At 45.7% G+C, this 19,758-nt stretch overlaps 1 protein-coding gene across 2 annotated transcripts in view; it reads right to left on the reverse strand.

The window, feature by feature from the left end:
- Positions 1–3,331: 3,331 nt before the first annotated feature.
- The window catches only part of LOC136626035 (anaphase-promoting complex subunit 16-like), a 29,402-nt gene continuing 12,975 nt past the window's right edge, over positions 3,332–19,758 (reverse strand). For both annotated transcript variants that reach the window (XR_010792610.1, XM_066600743.1), the window contains exons 2-3: positions 17,637–17,714; positions 3,332–3,753 (exon numbers count right to left, since the gene is read on the reverse strand). Coding sequence is in view for 1 of the 2 variants with exons in the window: in XM_066600743.1 (XP_066456840.1) it covers positions 3,686–3,753; positions 17,637–17,714 (146 nt within the window). In the remaining variant the exon portion in view is untranslated. The remainder of the gene's footprint in view (positions 3,754–17,636; positions 17,715–19,758) is intronic.

Consider the following 19,758-nt stretch of genomic DNA (forward strand, 5'->3'; position numbering starts at 1 on the left):
ATCTTGGGTACGTAATTTCATCCCCCCTTACAGATATGATCCGTAAGCGGAGATGAAACTTTAACTTTATAAACTTTTAACTTTTTTTAAAAAACTTTTTAACGTTATATGATCACCGTTATACGATTGATAACGGTGATCATATGACTAGAAACCGCATACAGCGGTCCCCAGTCATATCTCCCTGCACTCGGCTATCTGTGACAGCCGGGTGCAGGGAGATTTTGAATTTGACGGGCTCACCGGCCTTCTGCGCGTGCGCAGAAGCCAGCGGAGGGTCCCGAGACTGACCGGAGGACATGGAGAAAGCAGGGTGAGTATTTTCACCTTCCCTCATGGATCCGATCCATGAGGGGAGGTGAAGCTTTTCTTTTTTTTACATCTTACTTCACTTTTCCGCGATCGCCGTTATCCATTGGATAATGGCGATCGCGGTACCGGGGACCGCTCACCGCGGTCCCCGCTGACATCTCCTGCCTCCCGACGACCTACAAGAGCCGGGAGCCAGGAGATTTTAAATTTCCCGGGCCGCCGGGGCATGCGGCTGACGTAAAGCCGCCTGGCGCGCATGCGCAGAAGGCCGGCTTCAGGGCCCGGAGGACCAGGAGAGCGGGGAGCAGTGCGGCGGACTCAGGTGAGTAATTTCAGCTGCCCTAATAGATCCGATCCATCAGGGCAGCTGAATCTTTAACTTTTTAAAAACTTTTTTTTAACTTTAATGCCGATCGCATTGCCGGGGGGGAGGGGGGTCCCTGCAGCCCGGGATGACAGCTCCATGCTGTCGGCTACCTGCGGACACCGACAGCATGGAGCTGTCACGTCCAGAGCCCGAGGGGCTTTATTCTCTGCAGGACACATGTTTTTACGTCCTCAGAGAATAAAGCCCACTTGGGCAGGACGTAAAAACACTATGGGCTGGTCGTTAAGGGGTTAAAATTAAAACCTGTCACACGTGAAGTGTGACGTGAAAAACATTTTCTTGTTATAATCTCACCTGTCAAGGGGTGGGATATATTAGCCCCTTAAGGACATGACCTATTTGGGGTTTAGAGACGCAACGATTTTCTGGGGATTTTCGTTTCTGCTTTTCAAGAGACATAACTTTTTTTTATTTTTCCATCGACACGGCCAAATAAGGGCTTGTTTTTTGCATGGCGAACTGTAGTTTTTATTGGTATCTTTTTGGGTGCATATAATATATTGTAAAACTTTTATAATGTTTTTTGAGAGCAGGGAGAGAAAACATCAATTCTGCCATTCTTTTTTAATTCTCATCAAACAGCATAAATGACACAATATATATTTTTTGCGAAACAGTACGATTACAACAATACCGAAAACATAATTTTTTAATGTTTTCCACTTTTGCATAATAAAACCCTTTTTTGGAATTGATGATTATTTTTGCATAATTGCATTCAAAGTCGCATAACTTTTTTATTTTTCCATGGACGGAGCTCTGTGAGGGCTTGTTTTTTGCGTCACAAGCTGTAGTGCTTTATATACCATTTTGGGGTACATATGGCTTTTTTGGAGGTAAAGGCCGCCTGCAGACAGGCGGAAATTCTGCGGCGGGATTTCTGCCGCTGGAAGCCTGCATAGGATTGCGTTAACAAACGCAATCCTATGCAGACGGCCGCAGTTAGGCTTTGTGAAATCTCGCGAGGCAAACAAACCGCGGCATGTTCTATTTCTGCGAGCCCCGCACAGAAACGTCACTCACCCGCTGCTGGCTCCGGTCTGCGCATGCGCCAGCTGCCGGTACATGAAAGATCCGGAGCTGCGGGGCATGGGTGAGTATGCGCTGCTCTCTGCAGGCGCTCGGGTCGGGTCCCGCGGCGAGAATTCTCGCTGCCGGATCTGATCCAGCCGTCTGCAGGCGACCAAAATAAATAAAATAAGCATTTTGCCTCCATTTTTTTTACCATTTTTTGCTGTGCAGGATAATTAGTGTGCTCAAATTGGTGCTCAAACAGGTCATTAAAGACACGAGGATACCACATTTGCGTTTTTTTTTCTATAGAAATAGGGAAAAATGAGCAAGAAAGGGTTTTCTTTCTTTCTGTATTTTTTTACACCATGTCTTTTGTTTTTTACACTGTTTATGTCCCTGAAGGGGACCTCATTCATAACAGCTATGATAGGGCATTGCAGGACTGCTATGGCTTTTCGCTGGTTTTAGCGAACATAGGCAATGGCAAAGCAGGATGCCTGTATCTGGCGTCCTGTTGCCACGACAACCCGACGGTCCTCGCAATTACATTGCGTGGGTCCAGTAATGTCCAGAGGCAGCGCACTCCCTCTGTGAACCCTTTAAACGCAGCGATCTACATAGATTGCAGCATGTAAAGGGTTAACAGCGGGGATCACTGTCCCAATGCACCCCCGCTGTTGCAGGCTATCAGTATAAGCCAGCTCCTGCTGCCAGATGGCGCAGGATTGTTTTAGATCCCGCGAGATCCACATGACGTAAGGTTATGTAATGTTGCCTTAAGTACCACCCTGCCATGACATAACTCTATGTCCTATGGCGGGAAGGGGTTAAAGGTGTTGTACCAGGATATAAAGTTATTCCCCTATCCACAATATATGATTGGTTAGGGTCCTAGTGGTTGGACCCTGACCAATCGCAAAAATGGGGGTCCCAATGGTCTCCACGTGAATGGAGCAAAGGACACACGAGCATGCCACAGCTACGTTTATTTCAATGACAGTGCCTGAAATTGTCGAGTATGAGCGCCAGAGATTGCTGAGCGCTGTCACTGAAGTTAATGGAGCTGCAGCACGCATCACACTCATCCTCACATCCAGCCATGAGGGGTCCATCGGAACACCCATTATTGTAATCGGTGGTCGGATCATAATGTTATTCCCTATCCTGTAGGCAGGGGAATAACTTTATATCTTGGTACAACCCTTTAAGCATCAAGTGAAGAGTCAGCTCTTGGTGTGTTGGAAGCAGGTAAAATGGGCAAGTGTAGGAAACTGAGTAACTTTGGCGAAATAGTAATGACTAGACGACTGGAACAGAGCCCTCCAGAATACCAGGGAGGGCGGTTCCCAAGATGCAATGGTTAGTACCTACCAAAAGCGGTTCGAAGAAGGACAACTGGTGACAGGGTCATGGGCACCATAGGCTCATGTATGCATGTTGAGAGAGACTTTTGTTAAATGTAAATGAGCAAATTAAAGAAGTATAGGGATCATCGCACTGTAAGAGGTCATTAGATACCTCTACACCCTGGACAGTGGATTTCTAAATTACACTTTAGTTTTTTCTTGCTGGCACAACATTACATCTTACCTCACAATTAAAACACTAATAAAAATGTAACTACAAAACTCATCTTTATTTTAGAAAATAAAAACATTTAGCAAAAATGTAACATTATACACAAGTTTTCACTGTATACAAATCTGAAAACAATCGTCCCTGTTCATTCCCAGTGAAGGTACAATGGTAAACGGCTTTATGGGTCGGGATAGTCACAAATGGTAGAAGACTTCAACGTGTAGCGATTTGTAGACTCATTCTATGGAGCGGCAACGACTGCAGTATAAGATGCTGGTTTTAGAAGAACAACTGAAGACATGGTAGAGGATGTTGAGCCCTGGTAGTACCTTCTCATGCTTGCACATAACAGTTTAATCGTTTAGTATGGTCCGGCTCAGGGGTGGAAGTGGGCTAGGGGTCATCTGCTTCCAACTCTTCCACTAATCCGGCCAACTTCTCCATCCGGGATACTTGTTGATCTGAAAAGATTAGACCTAAACAAATGTTACTGCAATTAGAACAGGATTCTCTCCAGTCTCTCCAGGTTGCTCCATGATGTCGGGTAATCACTGAGAAGGATCATAAGAAATCACTGCTTTTGACAGGAACATAGTCTTATCACAGTGTACATTGACACTTACAAGGTGCTCTCAAGCTGGTGACAGACTGTCTGAGCAGTTAGAAGACTTAGAAGGTTCTTTAGGGATGCTTCTTTACCCAATTAGTGTAGGCACAGGTTAGACTGTTCATATCTGTGCAAGCGTCTTCGGCACACAGCTGACATAGATTCCCGAGCAGCCTGGCGGAAGCCCGGAGGACACCATGCTAGTCAACTGGGTCCTATGGACATCATTCATGTCAGTTAAGCATGGGGTCCAGCACTTCCAATGTTTAGCTCCTATGATGGAGCCAAACAATGGAAATAATAGTGCAAATGTGAATCCAGCCTAGTTTTTGGCTGTGGATGGAGGGTTTATTATACTATCAGGATCAAATATGGCTGGATATTCAGAGGAAGTGGATAGTTTGATTGAGAAAAGAGGTCCATCCAAGTGTAAAATACCCCATTTTTAATTTTGCATAAAATGCCTTTATCAAAAATACAAATAGTGGGTGCCTTACTTGACTTATGGTCAGTAAATTACGGTGTAGCATAAGCAGAGGCAGTGAACGATAGCAAAGTACAACTCAAATGGTGCATTTCCTTGAAAGCCAACAAAATCTTGGAGATTTTCTACAGTATAATTGGCTGTGGAAATCAAGACTTCTAGACCAGCTTTTCTCAACTCCAGTCCTCAGAGACCCCCGACAGGTCATATAGGGGGGTCCCTGAGGACTAGAGTTGAGAAACACTGTTCTAGACCAGTCAACGCTTTGATGGGCTGCGCCAGCTGTCTTGGCAATGCTGATTGGAGGACCGTCTCTGACTGATGCATATCCCAAGATATGGTGCATATTTCAAAATGTTGGTGCAGAAAATGAACATGGCATGGGGTTGAGGGGGAAGGGGAAGGAAATATCATACTGCAAATGTGCTGATAATGTAAGCCTTTAAAAAGCTAAGTTGATATTTCTGTTGCCAAATTTTGTGCCTTCTGAAGTGTCTCTCGTTTTGATTGGAAAAATAGCTCTGCATACAACGCTGTTTTTCTAGTCAGAATTAGTGATGAAGGCTCCAAATGTAGCCCAACCTTTGCAGAAGTCCTTACCACCTCATGACATTAGCACAGTCTAGTCTTATAGTTTTCTTAAATCATAAGTCATAGGAGTACAAAAGTAACCAGTCATTTGTAGTAACTCATACCTCTTGTTATAGTTGTATATCTCAAGATCTGTAAGTTATAGCATTAACCTCTTCAGTGGCACGCCCGGAAATTTTCCAGGACTAGCTGCGCTGCCCATAGTGACATAGCCCAGAAGATTTCCTGGCTATGTTTCACTATAGGACCATGCAGAACACAATGCCATAAGCTGTGGCATTGTGCTCTGCCTGCATAGTCCCACAAAGAACCAGTGCAGGACTTTAAAAAAAGAAGCGGGAAGATATAACCGATCTACCGGCAACTTTCCGATTCTTCCCTGCACTGTTTACATCTGGCCACGGAAACCATCGGCTTTTCAGACGCCGGCTGATGGTCCGCGTGCAGGGAGAGCTGGTGACCAACTGTCAGATGATAGCCGGGCACCAGCTCTTACAGCAGAGAACAAAGAAAACCTCCAATCTCCGCTGTTTAACCCTTTACATACCGCAATCTCTGTGACCGCAGCATGTAAAGTGCTGACAGCTGAGAACGGAGAAAACCTCTGATCTCCGCTGTTTAACCCTTTAACATGTTGTGGTCTGTGCGACTGCAGCATGTAAAGGGCTGACAGAAGCAGAGGGCTCCCTCTGTCACCATTGGACAGCTCTCCCTGCCACGTGGACCATCGGCTCGTCAGAAGCCGGCCAATGGTCTCCATGGCAGGGAGAGCTGGTGATCGGCTGTCAAATGAAAGCCGTGTCACCATCAGAACCCTCGCAATGTGATCAGGCGGTTCTGAAGGGTCTCAGTTGCATCCGGAGGCTTGAATATAGCCTCCGGGTTTGCCAGCTAAATTAGGCTATGGCGCTAAGACTCTGAGCTTCATAGCCTGTCTAATACCCTACTATGCCTCAGCATTCCAGAGTATTAGAAGAATAAAAAAAAGGATTATGCAAGTTCCCTAAAAAAGACAAAAATGTAAAAAAAATGAAAAAGTTAAAAAATTATAAAAAAAACAACAATAAAAATGCCAAAACCCCACCATTCTCCCTTTAGGGCTTATTTAGACGGGCATATATCGGTCAGGTTTTCACGCCCGGCTGATATACGCTGCCCCTTTCTGCAAGGGGAGGAGCTAGTGCATTGAACTCCCGCCCCCTCTCTGCCTCTTGCTACTGTTTGCAATGGAGGGTTGGGTCAGGGGCGGAGCTATGTTCCATCCTGTTATGCCCCCTCCATTGCAAGCAATGGCGAGGGTCAGAGAGGGGACGGGATCTCAGTTCACCAGCTCCCCGTCCCATCTCACCTGTTTCTGGGCTGGTGCACTGAGCTGATTTCTGCAGGAAGCAGACAGCTCCATAATCACTGCAGTGGCAGGGCTCGGTATTGCATCAAATTTTCCATTCATTTCAATGACTGCAATGCAGGGGGTGGGGTTAGTACAGTTAGAACTGATAGATCAGCCATAAGTACGAATAGCAACAAAACAAATTTAAAAAACAAAAAAAATGAAATAAATTGTATGATCACGAATGCACGAAGTCTGATCGGTAAAGTGGGCGAGCTTGAAGCAAGAATGACTGATGAAAGTTATGATATGGTCGGAATTACTGAAACATGGCTTGATGATAAGTGCGATTGGGCAGTGAATTTGCAGGGGTACAATCTCTTCAGAAGAGACCGAAGGAACCAGAAAGGGGGAGGGGTATGTCTGTACGTCAAATCGAACTTGAAGCCGAGGCTACGGGAGGATATAGGGGTAGGAGACGAACAGGTGGAATCTCTGTGGATAGAAATACAGGGAGGAAAAAATAACAAAATCCTGATAGGGGTCTTCTATCGACCACCAAAAGCAACAGAAGAAACTGAAGACTTACTACTAAGGCAGATAGAAGAGGTGTCAAAGCGCAACGAAGTAATTATCATGGGGGACTTTAATTACCCAGATATAACATGGGAGAACGAAACCTGCAAATCTCACAGGGGTGATAAGTTCTTGAGAGTAATTAAAGACAATTACCTGAACCAACTTGTGCAGGAACCAACAAGAGGGAGAGCCATTCTGGACCTAGTGCTAACTAACAAACCGGAACGTATAAAGGGGGTGCAGGTTGAGGGGCACTTGGGGAACAGCGACCACAATATAATCAACTTCCAGCTGTCAATCAATAGGAAGCCTTATCAGGGAGTGACAAAGAAACTAAACTTTAGTAAAGCAAAATTTGATGAGCTTAGAACTACTATCGGTAACATTAATTGGGACAACATCCTCAAAAATATCAGTACAGAGGAAAAATGGGAAAAGTTCAAAAGGATCCTAATCGCCTCATGTGAGCAGTCCATTCCCTTTAAAAATAAAAGAAACTCAGCTAAAAGGAAACCAATGTGGTTCGACAAGACGGTACGAGGGGCAATAAACGAAAAGAAGAAAGCGTTCAAACTACTAAAGCAACAAGGCAGCGAAGAAGCGCTAAAATCATACAGGGAAAAAAAACAAAATATGCAAAGACACGATTAAAACTGCCAAGGAGGAAGCAGAAAGACGGATCGCAAAAGAGAGCAGAAACAACCCGAAGCTATTTTTCAACTACATAAACAGCGAAAGGATTTGCAGGGAGAGCGCTGGCCCTTTAAAAAACAATGCAGGAGAAATCATTGATGATGACGAAGGGAAAGCAAATCTAATAAACAGTTTCTTCTCAAGTGTGTTCACCAAAGAAAAGGAAATGCAGGGGCGTGTCCTGACTTCCCTTCATGGCGGACGTGTCTCACCGGAGCTCCGGCAAAAAGTGAGATATTTGGCCCACCTAACCACCTAAAACAACCAAACTCCCATCAGTAAGCAAAGCACTGCTCACCGGAACACCGGAGAGCAGTCGGAGAAGAAGACCGGCAGACGAAGCGCCAGCGGGGAGGAAGAAAAAAGCCGGCGGCCCACTGAGACCTGCGGACCCTGACAAGCCGCCGACGGTGGGAAAAAGCACCCGTGCTCCGCAGACCAACAGCGGGGTCCATCGGCCGGCTGCCGCCGACACCTGCGAGTCTGACAAAGACTGCCTGCACACCGCATCCTTCACACAGTCGGTGGTGGAGACCCGGACGACCGCACGGGGTTGAAGGAGCGGTCCGCGCTTCTGGGGTCGGCTCTCCCGCGACTTCCGACAGACGGCAGGTACGTCCACAACCCCCCTCTCCCGCCGACAGAGGCACTCCTCGGAGCCCAGAAAAGACCCCGATACGGGGGAAAAATTAGTGACCCAGCTCGGGCGGAGACGCCAGCGAGGCGGCAACACGAGGGTCGCGGAGCCCCCCATTCCCCCCCCTCCCTGGGCACGGTCGCCATTTTAGGTCACCACTCGCTGAGGGACTCCATTACCCCACTGGCGGTCACAAGTAACTCCAACCTGACAGCCGAATAAAGAAACTACCAGGGATAAGCTCCCCCGGCACATCCTTGAATAAACTGGGAACAGCAGCCAGTATCCCACATCGGCATAAAAAGAAGCAGTGCCGGCAAAGTGACAACCACCAATTCCTGCCATAATAACCCCGCAGAGCCAAGGACACTATCCTAATACCACGGATAAGATAACCAGTGGGGACTGCATATTACCCTATGAGCAGTAGCAAACAAGCCACTGGTCCCCTGGCCTCCCGTCAGAGACAAAGACACCATTAACCCCCCTCCGCGGGCGGAGGCGCTCCTGTGGGCCGTGTGAACACTCCGACTTCACATAGGAGCAACGCTTCACAGTAAATACACAGCAACAAGCCCAGCTGAATGTTGCTGTAAGTCTCCCAGAACGACTTAGGAAAGCCCTTTCCAGCTCTGCTACACCTCACATAGCAGAGCCCACAACATAACAAAACTAAGGCAAACCGCTAAGAAGCAAATGTCCATCTGGGACAACCAAACTCCTCTTTAATAAGTGGTCTTTAATACAATAACCAAAACTCTGCATACGATCCACTACAGTGGGAGCCCCCCACTGCTCCTATTAACGACCTTCTATATACTCAGAGTTAGCAGCTAACAACGCTGAACAGACCCACTTTATTCAAACAGTCCTAACTTGAAAAGCACAAGAGTTGGACTCTGCTGCCACCAAGTGGCCGTGAACAATATTGCTAGAAGAAAATTACATAATCTTTACAACTCTTACGGAAAAACCTCCCTATCTCCTGCAATAGAGACAAATACCATACACGCTACACAAATAGAGCGTGGTACATATACCATCGGAAGGAGGAGGAAACAAAGAGATAGGAGGGGTGGGAGGAGGAGAGAGGAAAAGGAGGAACGAGGGGTGAAGGAAAAAAAAAAAAAGACACTTAAGAGTAAAAAGGATGACCTCCTCTTAATGTACCCTTAGCTACACAAGTCTCTAAACGGGGGCTAAAACTGCCAAGTGGACCCAAAAACTACTAATAGTATCCTGGATAGGGAGAGAGAGAAGGACGAGAGAGAAAGAAAGACAATAACAGCGCAACCATGCGCCCCACACAAACACAAACCAGACAGGGGAAAAATTCTCTACCCCAACAGACGAGTTCAAAAAAATCCTCAAGATCACAAGACATCTCTGCATCCTCAGACGAAAATTCCCGCTCCTCAATAGAAGACCCACAAAACGTATCACAACCAAGCAGCGGAAACTCAAACCCGAATCGAAGCCCTACAATGAGCCCTACTTCCAACATCCCAGAAAATCTCTTAATCCAGATAGAAACACTCCTACAAAAGGAACTGTCAAAGACCTCTTCAGAAATAACAACAAAGCTCTCTGGAGAAATTCGAGAACTTAGCCAAAGAACAATTGCCCTCGAAGATAGGATGGACAACGCTACCGTAGTTCTTGAATCCCATGAAAAAGACATAGAGCAGCTCCATGAGGAAATCAACTATTTACATGACAAACTAGAAGAAGCGGAAAACAGAGCCCGCCGCGATAATATACGGATCCGCGGAGTCCCTGAATCGATAAAAGATCTTCAATCAACAACAACTGCACTATTCCAAGAACTTTGTCCCAGCATCCCAGTTGACAGAATGGAATTTGACAGAATCCATAGAGCCCTGAGAGCACCAAACCCTAACGGGCCTCCCAGAGATGTAGTGCTCAAACTCCACTTTCACCGCACTAAGGAGCAAATAATGCGCACAGCCCGCTCCTCCCACAAACTAACCTTTCAAGGGTTCGACTACCAATTATATCCAGATCTGGCCCCCTCAACTCTCTCGAAAAGGAAAGCACTAAAACCCTATCTACAAATTCTACAAAGAGAAAAAATACAATACAGATGGGGCTTTCCATTTAAACTGACTTTCTCTTACCAAGACAAAATACATACGATACTCTCACCAGAAGGAGCTCGACGGTGTTTCACAGATCTAAATATCCAGCAACCACCATCGCAATCGACCTCCACAGACCTACCAGCAGCGTCACCATCTTCCCCAAGACCCACTCCCGAAAATAAGAGGAAGAATTCAACACCTCCTTGAGACCACCGCAGCAGATCTTCAAGGACTTCAGTAAAATGATACACAGCCACAAGTAAAAGTGTAATATCTGTGTTTCACCTCTCTTTCCCCCCCCCCTCTTTTTTTTTTTTTTTATTTTACTACTCCCCCCCCCTCTCTCCATCTCACTTACTTATTATTCCCAAGTCGCACCACGGAAAACAAGAGAAAGAACCCAACAACTTCTTGAGATCAACACAGAGGACTGATAAGGACTTCTTGAAAATGAACCTCTGACGCAAGTAAATGTAAAATCTGTGTATTACTCCTCTCCCCCCCCCCCCCCCCTCTTTTTTTATTTTTTATTTTTCTCTTTCTCTTCCTCTCTCTCTCCTCCTCTCCCCTTCCTTATTTATCTATTATTATCACCTTCTCCACACCACCATCCCTTAACCTCCCACCAGGTCCACTTGAACAATCTCTCCCCAAGTTATATTAATTCATAACCCACCCGTTCTCAGAGTCGATGTGGCTACACCTCTGCAAACCACTCGAACCTATGAGATCCCTTTGGCATGCTGACATCAAGACAGCGAAGCCTACATACCTTGAAATAAATGTTAACAGTTGGCCACCACTTGCATGTTCCCTTCCCCCCCCCCCCCCACCCTTTCCCCCAACCCCCTCTCCCGCGGGGTGGAGACCCTGAGACAACTATATTCATGCATAAATCTCACCATTTGCCATGGATTTAAAAATAATATCCCACAATGTCCAAGGTTTTAATTCCCCTCAGAAACGTTCAAAAGCATTTCGATACTATAAGACTAAACGAGCAGATATAGTCTGCTTACAAGAAACACACTTCTCCACCGACTCAGCACCACGCTATCTATCCCCTCAATACCCAACGTTCTACTCAGCAAACTCACCAACTAAGACAAAAGGAGTAACTATCTGCTTCAGCAGATCAGTCCTCTTCTCACACTCCTCAACAACTGCCGACCCAGACGGCCGCTATTTAATCTTAACAGGGGCCATCCAAGATGTCCCAATAACCCTAATCTCCTACTACGCCCCAAATTCGAGGCAAATTCAATTCCTCACAAAACTATTTGAAATAGTAGAAAGCGTCAAAACAGGCACTGTCATTCTCTGCGGAGATTCAAATTGTATAGTTGACCCGGATCTGGATAGGAGCTCAACCACTCTCCCGACCCACCCACTAACACCACAACACTCCATTTCCCACAAATTTAAATCCCTCCTCCAGCAAAACCGCCTAGTGGACATTTGGAGAGAAGTAAATCCAACCACAAAAGACTACACACATTTTTCAGCCCCACATTCATTATATAGAAGAATAGACCATATTCTGGTACCCGACACATTCATATCCCAAATACCACAGTCAGAAATACTTTCAGTCCCCTGGTCTGACCACAGCCCTTTGTCCATCTCTTGTAACTCCCTAATGTCAAAACCCACAAACACATCGTGGACTCTTAACGACTCCCTTCTTTCAATGCCTGAAATAATAAACTTACTAAGACCACAAATGGAAGAGTACTTCCAAATAAATAGCCCCTCTGTATCTTCTCCTGTCTCTCTCTGGGAGGCCCACAAAGTAGTCATACGTGGCCACCTGATACAAATAGCAGCGCGCCGCAAACGAGAACGCCTGGCATTACAACTAAAATTAGAACAACAGGTCTCTCAACTAGAAGAAACCGCCAAAAAGCACCCAACTAAAAAAAACCTCCAGGCACTCTCACGCGCCAAAACCGAACTAGACCTCTGCCTTACGGACATAATAGAGAGAAAGTTACGATGGTCACGTCAACGATTTTATGCCTTTAACAATAAACCCACTACGCCACTAGCGCGTAGATTACGCGCACAAGCAGACACAACACCATTCTACAAAATACACACTAACCAAAATACAATAACGGCCAACCCAGTAACAATAACTCAAGAATTCCAGAAGTTTCTAAAGAAACTTTACTCCCAACAACACACCACTCCACAAGAAGAAATTATTTCTTACCTACAGGAAATATCCTTCCCTAGGCTACAACCAACAACACTCGAACACCTAGCCTCAGAAGTCACCCATGAAGAAGTGACAAATGTCATCAAATCACTTAAAAGCAGCAAACGACCGGGTCCGGACGGCTTTTCTGCCCCATATTACAAGAAATTTTCCCCAATCCTAACCCCCCACCTAGTAAGCTACTTCAATGCAATAAAAGAAGGTACTCCTGTTGGCCAAACAGCTCTTTTAGCCACAATCTCTATGATACCGAAACCAGATAAAGATTCACTAAACATCCAAAACTACCGTCCCATATCTTTAATAAATGTTGATGTAAAAATCTTAACGAAAATCCTCGCAGAACGTCTAAACACAGTCCTCCCCTCAATAATTGGAGGAGACCAGGTAGGATTCGTCCCCGGTCGACAAGCTCCTGACAGCATCAGAAGAATTACCCACCTCACACACCTTTGCAGGACCAGAAAGATCCCAGCGATGCTTTTATCCCTCGACATTAATAAGGCTTTTGACACGCTGAGCTGGGACTTTCTGTTCTCAACTCTTGAACACTGGGGGCTTCCGGGCGGGTTCCTGTCCTGGATCCGGTCACTATATGCCCATCCCAAAGCCTCTGTACGCTACCGAGGCTTCCTCTCAGATACATTCCGAATATACCGGGGTACACGCCAAGGTTGCCCGCTATCCCCCTTACTTTTTATCATGGCAATGGAAACATTAGCCATTAAAATTCGAAACAACGCAAACATAAAAGGCAGAGAAATAGCCTCAGTACATCACAAATTCTCAATGTTTGCTGATGACCTACTTATGTTAATAACCTCCCCCCATATCTCCCTACCTAACCTTATGCAAGAGCTATCCAGATTCGGGTCAATATCAGGCTTAACCATTAATCAATCTAAATCAAAAGCATATAACCTCACTCTGCCCCCCGAAATACTAAACACACTCCAGGGAAACTTCCCTTTTCAATGGGCGACGGGCTCCTTGGGCTACCTGGGTATCCAACTAACAAACGACTATGCAACCTTATACGACCAAAACTACATCCCTCTCCTTCGTAAGGCAAGGGCACTTCTGGAAAGCTGGAGTCGCTATCACATCTCCTGGATAGGTAGAGTCAATGCATTGAAGATGACACTCCTTCCTAAACTATTATACTACTTCCGAGCACTCCCGATCCGAGTACCCGGCCACTTACTAAAGACTCTCCAGCTTATTTCCCTTCGGTTTGTCTGGAACGGAACGATCCCGAGGGTAACGAGATCCACCCTTTACAGGCATAGACGGAGGGGAGGCCTGGGAGTCCCAAACTACTTAAAATATTACCAGGCGGCCCAGGTAGCCCAACTGGCCCTATATCACTCAACTCACAACACCCCACTATGGGTATCCCTGGAGGCCACGGAAACACATCCTCTCACAATAGACGCCCTGCTCTGGACCCCCCCCAAACACAGACCTACAATCTCTAATCCAATAGTCAACCATTCTCTCCATATATGGGACTCCATTAAATATTCAGGGAAACTGATCTCTCCCCACTTACCTCTTGTGCCAATAGTACGTAATCCAATGTTTCTACCAGGTAAAGAATCGCCACAATCGTTCATAAACTGGTCGAAATCAGGTCTCACTAAAGTATATCAACTATACACAGCGAACGGACCAATCTCTTTCCCCTCATTACAAGAAAGGCACAAAATACCGTCATCAGAAATTTTCCGATACCTGCAAATAAAACACTTCATTTCCACTCTGCTCAAAAATGTAGACTCCCCACTAACCTTAACGCCATTCGAAAAACACTGCTACAAACACCCACACGCGAAAGGCCTCATATCAACGATCTACTCAGATCTAATACACTCCTCCCTCCGAACGCAACTCCCATACACTACCCGATGGGAAAAAGACCTCGGGAAAACCCTCTCTGAGGAAGAGTGGACCCAGATATGGGACGCCACCAACAGCAGCGCTAGAAATATACTAATGTTGGAAACCTCCTTTAAAGTCCTATTCCGCTGGTACCTAACCCCAGATCGCGTTGCCCACGCAGTCCCCGGAAGGTCTCCCAACTGCTTCCGCGGATGTCTATCCACAGGAGACATGCTCCACACCTGGTGGACCTGCCCTAGAGTGAAGAGGCTCTGGATTAGAGTTTATTCATTAATATACTCAGTCACAAGTTATAATATCCGTAAGGATCCTTGGGAGGCCCTCCTAAACAAACGTATAAAAAATATCCCACCGGACTCTAGAAAATTAATATCTTTCTTTTTCTTAGCCACAAAGCAGGTAATCGCACACTCATGGCAAAAAGCCTCGTTGGACTTCGCTGAAGTCAAACGACGACTAGACTGGTACCTAACTAACGAAAAGTTAACTTCCATCCTATCTGACAAACACGAAAAATTCCTAAAAATTTGGTCCCCATGGTTGGAATACTCACTTCCCTCGCAAAACAGTAGATTCTTGCCCTCACTATAAACATTATGAAATAGAGAAACAAACAAACAAACCAACATAAGAGGGAAAACTCTCTCAAACCATCTGTTTGCTACACTGTAGCAAAACACATGGACCATGTCTGCCTCTGGCAATCTTCACCCCGCGGGAAACACCCAAACAGTCCTTGTCACATCCCCCCCCCGCCCCCCCCCCCCCCGCGTCACCTTCCCTACCCCGACTATCCCCTATGCTCTCCAACCCCTCAATATTACTAAGTTGGGCCCTGGCCAGGCCGATTATTCTATATACTGTTTCTCTTAATGAAAACTACAAAATTAAGACTGAACGGAGACACTACGAACAAACACCATATTGAAGGCTTTCAAGCGCACATCTCCTCAGTCTCTTTTGCCTTATTGTAGACATTGTTTACTGTAAATCTACAAGAATGTAACATTTTCTAATGTACCGTCTACCACTCTGTTGTAAAACTGTAAAACTTTAATAAAATGCAAGTTGAAAAAAAAAAAGAAAAGGAAATGCCACACGAGATGCAGGGGAATAAAACGAACTCCTCACAAAATATCTCATACCTAACGCAGGAGGAGGTGCGGAAGCGTCTAAAGAAAACTAAGATTGATAAATCACCGGGCCCAGATGGATTACACCCAAGGATACTAAAGGAACTAAGTGACGAGATAGCTAGGCCGCTATACCTAATATTTCTAGACACTATCAAGACCGGAGTAGTACCATTGGACTGGCGCATTGCCAACGTGGTTCCAATTTACAAAAAAGGGAGCAAAAGTGAGCCTGGTAACTACAGGCCAGTAAGTCTCACTTCAGTAACGGGAAAAATTTTCGAGGGGATTCTGAGAGACGCCATCGATGAGTACCTCAAGGAGATTAAGGGAATAACTCCTCACCAGCATGGATTCATGAAGGGTCGCTCATGTCAGACAAATCTGATCAGTTTCTACGATGAAGTAAGCTCTAAGCTGGACCAGGGAGAATCTATTGATCTTGTATATCTGGACTTCTCTAAAGCCTTTGACACCGTGCCACATAATAGGCTAATATACAAAATGAGGCAGCTCGGACTGGGCGAAAACGTGTGTAAGTGGGTAAAAAATTGGCTCAACGATAGAAAGCAGAGGGTGGTAATAAATGGTTCGTACTCTGATTGGACCACAGTCGCTAGCGGGGTGCCACAGGGTTCAGTATTAGGCCCCACTCTGTTCAACATATTTATCAATGACCTGATAGAGGGGCTGCACAGCAAAATATCAATATTTGCAGATGACACAAAATTATACAATATAATTAATGCAACGGAGGACAATGTGCGGCTACAAACGGACCTGGATAAGCTGGGGGCTTGGGCAGAAAAATGGCAAATGAAGTTCAATGTTGAAAAATGTAAGACTATGCACATGGGCAAGAGGAACGGATGTCACAAATATTCACTTAATGGGGTACCACTAGGGAAAAGTGATATGGAAAAGGATCTGGGGGTATTAGTGGATAATAGACTGAGCTGGAGTAACCAATGCCAGTCAGCCGCTGCAAAGGCAAATAAAGTCTTGGGGTGCATCAAAAGAGGTATAGGGGCGAAGGACGAGAACATTATCCTTCCATTATATAAGGCACTTGTCAGACCTCACATGGAATACTGCGTACAATTCTGGACACCGGTGCTCAGGAAAGATGTCACAGTGCTTGAGGGGGTTCAAAGAAGAGCGACTAAACTAATACATGGAATGACGGGACTGGAATACCCAGAGAGGCTATCCAAATTGGGACTATTTACTCTAGAAAAAAGAAGGTTAAGAGGCGACCAAATAACCATGTATAAGTACATGAGGGGACAACACAAGGATCTCTCCCGTGATCTGTTTACACCCAGGACTGCGACGGTAACAAGAGGACATCCGCTACGATTAGAGGAAAGTAGGTTTCATCACCAACATAGAAAGGGGTTCTTTACTGTAAGAGCAGTTAGACTGTGGAACTCTCTACCGGAGGAAGTGGTGATGGCAAAATCGATAGAGGAGTTTAAAAGGGGACTTGATGTCTTTCTGAAGAAGGATATTACAGGATATAAATTTTAGGTTAAGTGTCAATCCTGGTATATAGGCAGGTAGGAACCATTAGGGGTTGATCCAGGGAACAGTCTGATTGCCATTAGGGAGTCGGGAAGGAATTTTTTCCCCAAAAGGGCTAATTGACTTCTGGCCTTGGGGTTTTTTGCCTTCCCCTGGATCAACACAGTAGGATAGACAGGCTGGACTAGGTGGACAATGTCTTCATTCGGCCTTACATACTATGTTACTATGTTACTATGCCAGGGCTGGCCACCGCACTGAGAAGAAAGCTGTCTGCTTCCTGCAGATTTAAACTTAGTGCATTGGCCCTACAAACAGCTGATCGGTGGGGTTCCTGGTAACGGACTTCCACCAAGCTACTATTGATGATCTATCTTCAGGATAGGTCACCAATAGTTTACAAACTCTTTAATTCACTTCCCTCAGCCATAAAACAGGCATGCATTACTTAATACAGTTTGATAGAAGAGAAATCTGTAGGATGAGTTTCTGTTTGCTGGTGTAGACTGGATTATGGTCATGATTTGCACTCGTTACTTACCATGTTTCACCTGCTTCAGCGCTGATGCGACTTGATAACTGAACACGGATTCACAAATGAAAAATCCCTCTGAGCCATCTGCAAACAGAAGGATAGAAAAACGCATGAGCAACGTTCTTGACCAGACTGCACTATTGTATGTCCTGCCTACAAGTTGTAGAACATCTACTGACACTGGCCAGGATTCCAATCATTTCCACCTACTTTTACTGACATGTGCATGTTATGGCCCCCCGTGCACGCTTATGGACTACTAGCGCCAAACACATGTCTAGGTTAAATGGCCGTTGATGAAACTGTCCCGCATCTGCAGGCGCGTGTAGTGTGTGTTTGCGATAGAAACATTACATTGTGAGCGTTACCGGCGACCATGACAGATATTAGGGACGACAATCTCTGTACATTGCTGCAGAATATGTTGGAGCTATAGAGGTAACAAGAAAATGAAGACCAGCACAAGTAACCATTTCTCCGCATTCACATGGGCGCTTGCGTATTTCGGTCTGTAAATACGCTGTTGCCTTGCGCTTTGCGGCGTATTGGTATTCTTTTACTTCACATAAATATGCAGCGTATTTCCGCATGTAATAGAAACGTGCGAAATCTTCTTGATTTTGTGGGTAAATACGTAGCGATTACGCAGGTTTCCTGTGTATTTTGTGTGCATTTGCGCATGCACATTGATTTCAATAGGCTTCTACAGTGCGTAACAGACGCTAAGATACCGTGCTTCCTTAAAAAGAAGACCCTGTCTTATATTAACCCCTTAAGGACACGGCCTATTTTGGGCTTAAGGATGCAGCTATTTTTGGCAGGGTTTTATATCCATTTTTCAAAAGCCACTTTTTGTCGCCACGGCCATATAAGGGCTTATTTTTTGCATGGCGAACTATAGTTTTTATCGGTGCCATTTTTTTTTACTCTAAATCATCACTGTTATCTATTGGATAACAGTGATCACGTCCCCGGTGACATCTCTCTGCACATGTTACCCAGGAGCAGAGGGATTTAAAATTTCCCGGGGCACGAGCCCCTCTGCACAGAAGGATACTTCAGGTCCCAGGAGATTGGGACATCGCGGAGGACCCGAGTGAGTATTTTCACCTCTCCTTATGGATCCGATCCATGAGAGGAGATGGAACAAACTTCTTTCCAACCTTTTAAAACCTTTTCGTGATCGCCGCTTTCCATTGAATAGTGGCAATCACGTGCACAGGGGACCGGTCACCTCGGTCTCCAGTGACATCTCCTGGTTCCCGGCTACCATCAGGAGTCGGCATCCAGGAGACTTTAAATTTGCCGGGGCTCCTGGCCTTCTGCGCATGCGCATGACGTCATACATCTGGCACACATATGCAGAAGAGCGGTGACGGGTCCCAGAGAACCAATTCCCCGTGGGACACCACGGACAAGGCGGGTGAGTAATCTCAGCTGCCCTGATGGATCGGATCCATCAGGGCAGCTGAATCTTAATCTTTTTTTAACTATTTATTCATTTAATTGCGATCGGCGCTATACACCGGATCACATTGCCGGGGGGGGGGCAATAGGGCTTTAATTCTAAGAGGATGCATGTTTTTATGTCCTCCAGGATTAAAGCCCACTTAGCTAGGACGTAAAAAGGCAATGGGGCCGTCACTAAGAGGTTAAAGTTGAAAGTGTAAATTGTTACAGATGCCCATAATCCCACTGACAGATGATGTCACAGGAAATCAGGTGACCGCTGCAGCCAATGAGAAGCTGCAGTGTCACCATCCATTCTCCTGGCATCGGCGCTCAGACCCTGATAGCCGCGATGCCAGGAGTTCAAGAACATGATGCTGCATTTATCATTGGCTACAGAGGTCATGTGACTTCCTATGCCCCTCCCCCTGAGTCTGCAGCAGGCTGCAGTGCTGAGTCCTGGGGTACGCGTGTATCTCTGTATATTATTTTCACACAGGGCGTCCTACTGAAAAGGGGTTGTCCGGTAACCGGAGAGTCCTTAAACATAGACATATACCTTATATTTACCATCTACAATGCAGTAACAATAAAGCAATATGACCGTTGTTCTCAAACAGCTGAGCGATCTCTCCGAATATAAGTGCGAGATTTACTAAACTGAATAAGGCAAAATTCT

This window comes from Eleutherodactylus coqui, chromosome 4, assembly GCF_035609145.1.
Source record: "Eleutherodactylus coqui strain aEleCoq1 chromosome 4, aEleCoq1.hap1, whole genome shotgun sequence".
Classification (NCBI taxonomy): Eukaryota; Metazoa; Chordata; class Amphibia; order Anura; family Eleutherodactylidae; genus Eleutherodactylus; species Eleutherodactylus coqui.